The sequence below is a fragment of the Acanthisitta chloris genome, unplaced genomic scaffold, assembly GCF_000695815.1.
Source record: "Acanthisitta chloris isolate BGI_N310 unplaced genomic scaffold, ASM69581v1 scaffold2609, whole genome shotgun sequence".
In the NCBI taxonomy this organism is placed as follows: Eukaryota; Metazoa; Chordata; class Aves; order Passeriformes; family Acanthisittidae; genus Acanthisitta; species Acanthisitta chloris.
The window spans coordinates 179,942-189,445 of record NW_008691951.1 but is presented as its reverse complement, the minus strand read 5'-3'; the positions used below and the strand labels follow the sequence as shown (position 1 = coordinate 189,445).

At 34.1% G+C, this 9,504-nt stretch overlaps 1 protein-coding gene across 1 annotated transcript in view; it reads left to right on the top strand.

The window, feature by feature from the left end:
- Nucleotides 1-593: 593 nt before the first annotated feature.
- Nucleotides 594-9,504, top strand: part of KLHL1 (kelch-like family member 1) — a 132,699-nt gene continuing 123,788 nt past the window's right edge. Inside the window, exons 1-2 of the mRNA XM_009082453.1 lie at nucleotides 594-775; nucleotides 6,654-6,790. Coding sequence (XP_009080701.1) covers nucleotides 633-775; nucleotides 6,654-6,790 — 280 coding nt within the window. The 5' untranslated portion in view covers nucleotides 594-632. The remainder of the gene's footprint in view (nucleotides 776-6,653; nucleotides 6,791-9,504) is intronic.

Below are 9,504 nucleotides of genomic sequence, written 5' to 3'. Positions count from 1 at the left end.
CAAGGGCTAGTTCTTCTTGAGTTTTTTCCCTGTTTTCCACTGAAAAACTGAACTGAGTAACTTTGAACTAGGAATAGATGGCAATGTAATGAAAAAGAATGTTTATATTTTTCTCCTGGTTTTTTTTTTTTTTTGTTTGTTTGGTACTTTTTTGTTTGGTTGGATTTTTTGCTTCTTTGGGTGGTTTTTTTTTTTTTTTTTTTTTTTTTTTGTATTGTAGACCATTATCTTTGTAGGCTAAATTCACTTTGTATTAATGAGCCTATTGGTTAAAAAGTAGATATGTAAGTTATTGTGGAAATAATCGCAATCCATTACAAACTAAGCCTATTAGAGTTTTATTTTTCTTTCCCAGGTGGTGTAAAATTAATGTGAATTTGAAGTGAACTAGAGGAGGCACTCAGAATCAGTGGAAAGATAGGATTGCTTTTTCCATTTTTTTCCCAGCACTGTAAGATTTTTTCTTGTACTTCTAGTGATGAGAGCTGGGAAAGGATGCATTGATTACTTGTATCAGATTCTAGAAGCCTGTGATGAAGTATAGACACCTGGTCCCATCTTATCAACATGGAGTTTCTCTTGTGGTTTACAGACTGTCAGGAGCCAGCCACCCCTTGCCACCCCACTGTGACATGGATTCATGTAGCTCTGAGGAATTCTACCAGGCTGTTCACCATGCAGAGCAAACCTTCAGAAAGATGGAGAGCTATTTGAAACAACAACAGCTTTGTGACGTTATCCTGATTGCTGGGGATCGCAAGATACCTGCACATAGGTAGGACATAAACGTAAGATATAGAAATTACAAAAATAAATACTTTGGCTATGCATCTTTCTTAGCACAGTGTTTTCTGTTTTGCCTTATGCCTGATTCCCTCTTGCTTTAAGCTCCACAAGAGCTAAGTGGCTGCAAACAGTGTATTTGAAGGCTGGGGCTTTGAAGATCAGTTTTTTTCCGTATAGATTTCAAAGGTTCAAGTAGCACTCAACTAGCAAACTTATTGTGAGTGTGACAAACAGTTCTCCCCGCTGTGATGCGGTTTGTATGTGAGGAGAATGGGAATTTCTGAAATGAGGTGCTGTATAGCTACACTGAACACAACGTAATTTCTAGTTTAAGATCCTGATGTTCTTATAGGTCTGTTGTACAGAGTCTCTCAGACACTTATAGTAGAAAATTGAATGCTGGCTTCCCATGACCTATAGCTTTCAATGAACTGAAGAATATTGCAATTACTTTTAATTATAATTATTAGTGTAAAATTTATAAATTACATTATTATTTCTAAAATTCTGTAAGATTATCTGGTATTAAATCAGCCCATATATATGAAACTATGCATGGTTTTGGATTGCAATTAGAGCTTAAAATAGTTGTTCTTCATTGAGATTTTGATCTTAGCAATAGGCTGTGATTTAGTGCATGCAAGTAAAAATCCAACCCTAGAGTTTAGATTAAAATGCAGAGAATAATTCTGAATTTCCAGGTGAACAAGTATTTCTGCATCTGAACTCTGCATAAGGCTGCAAACTGAGGGTAACCTATTCCCTGCTCGTCCTGATTTCTTCGCTGAGGTACTAAATTCAGAGCAGGACTATGATTTCCCAGCAGAAAATCAGAAAAGCAGCCAATGCATTTCTGAACTCATAAATTAACTTTATAGTGCAGAGGAATACTTTAAGATCATCTTGGCAACTTGGACCTTACAAAGTTCCTTTTCCCTAAGTGAATATGGACACAGTGATTACTCCTGTTAAACAGAAAAGTTGAATAGTCTATATTCCAACTCCTGTAATAAGTTTTGAAAAGGTGCAATATATAAGACAGCAAAGCCAAAGTTATTGTCTAAATACTAAAAATTAAAACCAGACAGAAAATTTCACTGAAGTATTTAAATAGCCCAAATAATTGTAATAAACTCTTTGTAACAAACAGTAACAGATTGATCTAGGTAGTTTGCAGCACATAGGAAACAGTCTGCTTGGGTTCAGACTGGTAGCTGTAATAAATGTAGAAATCCTTCTCTTCTTCTTTCAGCAATTTTCATTCCTAAGACTATGTTTTTACTCTTCTGCCTTCTAAGAGCTGCGATTTTTCCTATTCCTTCCTTACCCTCATATAATCAGGTTCCCAGATGCCAGCTAAGTCCCCAGTAATTTCTTCTACCCACTGGCTTGCCAATGGATGCAGCTCCCATGTTGCACGCTTTTTGCCACTAGTAAATGCATTGCACATCTAGCACTTTATGCACCCCTTTTAGTTGTGGTCTGATCTCATTTTTATCTAAATGAGCAAGATATTTCCTTCATGGATGTATCAAGTACATAGGGAATAATATTCAGTCCTTTTGTCTGTCTGCATTTATATTATTCCAGAGTTGCAAGATTTGCCTTACGGTCCAAAAAGAAGCCCCTGGAGGGATATTAACCTAAGGCTTTCTAATTTGTGTCCAGTTTTAAGGTCCTTTCTATTACTGAAATCAAATAATTATTTTTTTTCAGAAATAATGAGTATTTTATTGTTCCTTTTTAGCAGCTAATTGGCCAATTTTTGCTTTTGATAATGTTCAACATATATGCGGTGAAACAATGAAAACAAAAAATCTATAACTGAATCTAAATTCTTAAACTGACACAAAACCCACTTGTTAGATATATAGAAATATCCCACAATTGGTATAATCTACCATGTTTAATATGGGTGGTATAAAATATATATTTATTTTACCAGTACACTTTCTGCCTATTTTGAATATTTGGGTAAACTGCATTGTTTGTAGAGTAAGATACAGAGGAAAATGTAATTTTTAAAATTAGTTTGGTTCAGTTCCCCCACTATTTTTCATACAGATGTTCATATATTTATGCTCACCTTTTAATTTCACATTTGTAATTTCAGTCTTACGGTACATCTGAATCCTTGTGGAGCTGGAGCTTGGGTATTACTGTTAGAAAACAAACAAAGGAGCAAAACTAACCCACTGTAATTGACATTTCCTTCTTTTATCCAGTTTGCAATCAGCCAAATGCAGTTGTCCCTAGAAATTTAGACTGCAGGTAGTAAATGTCATCTGAAACAGGAAAACACTGGGAAGTAATTATTGTTCAGAACTATAGTGGTGTGATCAGAGCACCATTTATTTCCAAGGTAAATGAAAATTATTAATCTACCAATAATCCCATGGGTCAACATAAAATTAATAATATGTATTTGCCATAGATGATTTAGTTGTTTTGAGTGAAGGAAACTCACATGAATTATATCGGTTTTAAATACTGTACTTGGAATTCTATATTCTACAGCTGCTGAAGAAACATCAAATATGCTGCAAAGAAAAGAGCCAAAGTCACTACAAATGATAGACAAACCTGGAAGATTTTCACTGGAGAGTTCATTAAAACTTCCATCTAGGATTGCATAAATGTTATAGGCATCTCTAAATTCAGACTGTAGTTTAAGCCATTTTGATTAGTAATGCTGCACAAAACAGTACAGGAACTCAAGGCTGAAGGGAAAAAAGAGGAGAAATGTGATGGAAGCATAGAATTTGCCTATCTCTATCCAATTAAAACAAAATACTGCATGGAACAGAGACTGGATTCAATAAAACAGAAAATTCAATAAAAACAGAAAGTGCTAAAAATATGTTAGAGTTTAAGTGATAAAGGTTTGTTTACTTCTTTTCATTAATAAATGCACTATCAACGTTGTGGCAATTCTGTGTCAAAGCTGTATGTGGAAACAGTTGTGAAAATTACTAGGAAATATTATATAATAAACTAAAATAAAATCTGAAATCATAGGATAAAAAAGTCACAACCAGAATCAGTTATAGTGGGTACTAAAAAACAAGCCAGAAATATATCAGGCTGAATTTAGTCATAAGGGTAGAGAAGGCCCTCCATCTAGAGAAAATCTTTCTGGGTCCATAAACTCATTTTAAGCCATCTGCTATGAGCCTCAAGGATGAAAGAGTTTCTTATGTATTTTCACTGCCAGATCAGCAGTTGAAAAAGGTGACATCCTGAGACACCTGACCTTTCTTGATGTATAGGTCAACATGCCTTTAAACCAAGATTTGGAGCTGTTTGGAGCCTTCTGATCTACAAAAAGCAGCAGATCATTACAAATTAATTGATCTCTTTGATTTCTCACTTTTCATCTTCTATCTCTTGGAACACAAGATTTACAAAAGGTGTCACCTTTCAGAATTAAGTGTAATTAGCAAGTTCCTTTCACTTCAGTTCAACTTCTGGAGCACTTCCCAAGGCAAAAGTTAGTGTCTTGAAATCAGTTAACTTTCTGATTATAGTCAGTTGGTGAAATAGCTTGTTAATTATTTCTGTTAGCTATTGATTAACATCAGGTAGTTTAAAAAACAATCCTCTTTCTTTATCACTCTGTTCAAAAGCTTGTCTTGCTTGTTTAAGTGAGCTGCTATATCACAGAACTTTTCTACTCACTTAAGCCATCTTCTTTAATAAGTGGTGCAAACCAGCAGGGGTAAACCTCTAAGTAAAATGAGAAGTGCTGAGGGCTTGACATCTGTATTATTTATTTTTCATGTTTTTCTCACTTTGGACTGAATCTTGTCTGGTAGGCTGTAGACTGAAGGCTCCTCTGCAACTGAGATCCAGATGAAATTCTTCTAATTTCCTCACCCCAGAATAATCTATGGTACAAATTGTGGAAAATCACAGATTTTTGTAGAAATTTATGAAAGAGATGTAATCCTTCTGTTAATTTGCTTTCTGTCCTCACTCTGTGTTTTTTTTTGGTTTTTTAGGGTTTTTTTTTTAATATTCAACAATACATAGGCAATGAGATTATATAATAAATAAAATCTGAACATAGATGATGTAAATTAGAAATATAAGATATTACTGTTTGAAAATATTCCCACTGATCACTGAGTGGTGTATTAAAATTTCTGTTCATTCATTTGTCCATTGTTTTTAATGCTGCAAAGAGTTTTGGTTTTGCTTTCAGCAAATGACCAAGTTGAAGATATAGTTGAATTTTAATGGTGGTTAATAAATGTGAAGCAACAGCTAATGCAAAATAGTCTCATATGGAAATTTCAGTCGCATACCTAAATTACATGTCTCCTAGCTATAAGAGATTTTATCTCATAGAGCATCATCAATATTTTTTTAATAAAGCATCTATTAGCAGTAAATCACATCACTTATTTATGAACATAAAGAAGAAGTATTTGAAGAAGGGTTATAAAGATAAAAGAGACATAAATAACAAATACAATAGCGATAATAAATTAGCAAACATAGAAGTAAATGTTCCTCAGTGATGAAAAAACAGTGAATTAGGAGTTTCTGGTGGCACCACTAAAGTATATTTCTAATTTCATCTTTTTGTAGTCATCTATTGGGTGTTCTTATTTGTTATATAAATATGAAGGTGAACTGTTTTTGAACTAGGGCATTTTCTTCTAAAATTCATGATTGATAGAGTTGAACACAACACAAAAAGTGATAAAACTATTGCACCTAATTAGTCATTTCCCATCATTAGAGCCAGTAAAGATCATATATATGTCTTTAAACTGCTGCACTTGCAGGTGAAATACAGTAGCTTGAAGCACTGTAAAGTTATGAAGCCAATTCAAACTGTCATATTTTACTTTGCTATTGGGATGAGCTAAGAGAGGAAAGACAATAAATTACCTTGCCAGTGGATAAGCATTTGCTCATTATTATTGACTCTCTCTCTTTTTTTTCTATTATTAATTCCCTTGAACAAAATATACCAATATACAAAAGGCTAAGTATTTTTCTCTTGGTTTCCAAGTTTCCCAGTTGTGATTCTTGTGTCTTTTATCAATATGTTTGTATATTATATTTCCAAAGTAATCCAGAAATTTGACCACCTTTTATGGAAGCACATGATACACTATTTGTAGCAGTACCACATTTCTAGCTCAAGATCATTTGTCAATATTTACTCCTAAGAAGATCAAAATATGACTGTAGGTGGTATTTAGAAAAATACCTTAGCCTAAAACCCTAGTAATTACAATCATACCTGATGCTTGCTGTGGTTTTGATTTATCTAAATCAGATCCCTAAACACCACAGGCACATTTTGTGAGTGTTTTGAAATTATTTTCCTTGGAAATATTTTTTACCATAAACATTGTATTACTCAATGATTCTATTTTATGTTTTTAGTGAATAATATGTTAAACTGCTAACAGTTTTATTGCAGGTTGATAGTATGTCTAAAGTCATATGCTGTTATTAAATTTATAAAAAATAAGCCTTTAAGAACAATGAAGAGTACCTCTGGAGTACGAAATACCTTTGATGAATAAGTTGTCTTTGATACTGAGAGGTTATCTTGTTAACAATTGGGGCATCTCCATAATTGGAAGATTATCAGAAAGACTGAGCACTAATTTCTATGTCTGTTTTATAGTCATATGCTAATGTGCCACTTGGTTCATATGGCCACAGGAGGCAAAACCAAATTAGAATTAAATGTCATGCTGCATTTTGCTGCCTATGTGAACTAACAATATATTGCTTCTGGTAATTTATAAGTATTCTGAAGATTTTTTTTTAAAGATTATAAATATATATATGACATTTCTAATACATAATATATATTACACCCATGTCTAACTTTTTTGCAGACTTGTTCTCAGTTCTGTCTCTGACTACTTTGCTGCCATGTTTACAAGTGATGTTTGTGAAGCCAAGCAAGAAGAGATTAAAATGGAAGGCATAGACCCCAATGCACTGTGGGATCTTGTTCAGTTTGCATATACAGGTAATGCACTGCATTTATTATACTTCCTATAGAGACATATATTGATATTTCTGTTTGCTGTGTTCCAATTGATTATATTTTTTGTATAAATGTTTTTCTTTTTAAACTTAATCATTCAGAATGCTTATTTGCCATTTCTAGGGCTGAATTCAGATTGTTGTCTCATATCTCCAAAGTGTTAAATATGTCAGACTTGGTAAGTACAATAGGACAGTCAAAATTACACATTTTTCTTGGTTTTCAAATACTTTAAAAGACTGCCTCATGTGCACATAATTCAGATTACATTTAAAGGATTGCTTCAAATTACTGAAGGAACGGCTGTGGGTTTTTTGCCTTGTGACTTTCTGCAAAAGATTAAGATTTTCAGCTGCTGTATGCTCCTTAGTTTGTCTACACCGTGATGTATTCTGTTTATTATATGTGGTGAAAAACTTGGAATTTTTTATTTGGTGTTGGGTAAATAAGAACCAGCCTTCTCAAATGGATGAAAAGAGAACTCTGCAGCTAGTATAATTCCCATGTTTTCTAATTTGCCTCATATGAATTGGCAGAATATTCTTTCATTTAAACAGTCACATAAAGTGCAAGCTACCTTAGAAATGACAACATTATGTACTATTGTAATGCCACTTTTTGAAGAATTAGAAACTCAAGGTGATAACAGAAGTCTCTAATTTCTGTCACTTGCAGTGGTAATACACCATTATCCTTTTTTTTTCCCTAATCCATTTTGGAGACCAAAAAAAGACTTAAAAATTGTCTTCTTAAATTTAAACTTGCAAGTTTCACAAATACTTGACGACAATAGAAGAGTGTTGAGACTCCAGAAATGTGAGTCTATTTTACATGCTGAAAGAGTACATTTATTGGATGCCATGGACCATTCTGGTTGTGTTTATTCTGTGTTGCATTTCTTTTCCATCAGGTTCTTTGTCCTGACTTATTCTGATTTACCTTTATTTATTCTTACATTGTGTTCTTGTCTCTTGAAATTCATGTTAGATTATTTCTTTCTCCCTTCCTTTTCTCTGCAACAGATGTCTTAGCACTTGCCTAAATTTCCTAGCTACTATTATGCTAGAAAATTAATCAGTGCAAGGGAATGTTTGCAGGCACTAGAATGCAATTATCTATATTGATCCTTGCAGTTTTAGCCAAATGCAACTAGCAATCTCTCTTAACAAATGTGGGTATAGCTTGGATACATAGGCTCATCATTAATGTGTCCATCCTTGTACAGAGGACAAGAGCATGGACAATTCAGTGGTAACTCACAGATGATCAGGGAATTCCTAGAGCATGTTCCTGCACTTACTCAGTTTATTGAAATTAAATACAGTCTTTGCTTCTCTGTTAATAATCCTGTTTTCCCTTGTTCTTTGCCAGATCAAAAGCTTATTTTTCCACTTTCATTTCCATCATCTCCCATGATTTTTCTAGCTTCATAGTTTCTTATCTCTTTTCTTACCACCTGATTCCTTATTTGCTATCAGTCTAGTTCATGCCCCTTTTCTTTGAGTTAATTCACTTTTTTTGTGCTGCACAGACATGGGCAAGGAGAACACTGAAAAGATAAGAAAATAACCACTGTTCTGATACCCAACATCGTAGCAACTAACAGAAATTCCCCTTCAGCCTTTTGGTCTGTAATCTAGAGATATGTGTCTACACTTAGATAGAATAGCTGGAGAATTTGGCTGCCAAATTCCAGTTAATGACTACACAATATGTGAAAAGGTTTTCAGCAACTCATGTCTGTGGCCAGGTTAGCTCTTTATTCTTTTGCCTTAGGAATATCAAACTATTTTGACAAATGAGCAGTTATTCACTCTTCTATTTTCTTTGTCCGGTCACTACCTTCTTAGTTCAAGGGGCAAAAAAAATTAATTTCACATATAGTTGCTGCTGTTATAGAGAAGTTTTTCACTGGGGACAATTGAACGTTTCAGAAAAAATACAGCTGGACATGGGCTTGTTTGCAAAAATGTAGAAAAGTATTACAGTGCAAATATTTTTAGATGTGATTTATATAAAGGAAACCATTTCCCCTTTTTATTAACTGTAATTCAATCTGGTTTATATTTTTTAGAATCTGCAAGATTATTTAATTTTTGCTGTGAATCATGCATATTAAGTAGGAGTTCAAGAAGGGTAAAATATGGATACCTATGAAAAGTATTATTATGGATAAAATTATCCTGAACAGATACAAGACCCTTCAGCAATATAATCAAATATTGTTGCAAAATATCAGAATTAAAGTTCAGCAAAGGGGAGGTTTTATACATCAGAGACCTGAGGAAAGATAGGTATATTTGTCTGAAAGGAGGGTTGTTAACATCTGCTGCATCCATCATGGGTAATTCCCCATTATGGTGAGTTTGTCTTGGCTGAACATATGGGTTCCACCAAAGTCACTCTATCACTCCCCTCTTCAACTGGGGAGACAAAGTATAATGAAAGGCTCATGGGTTGAGGTAAGGACAGGAAGAGATCACCCACCAGTTATCATCATGGGCAAAAGAGCTTCAACTTGGGGAAATTAATTTATTACAAGTCAAGTCAGAGCAGGATAATAAGAAATAAGGAGAAATCTTAAAACCCTTTTCCCCACTCCTCCCGTTTTACCAGGCTCAACTTCACTCCCCATTTTCTCTACCTCCTCTCTGTCAGTGGCACAGTGGGGACAGGGATTGGGGGATGGGGGTTGC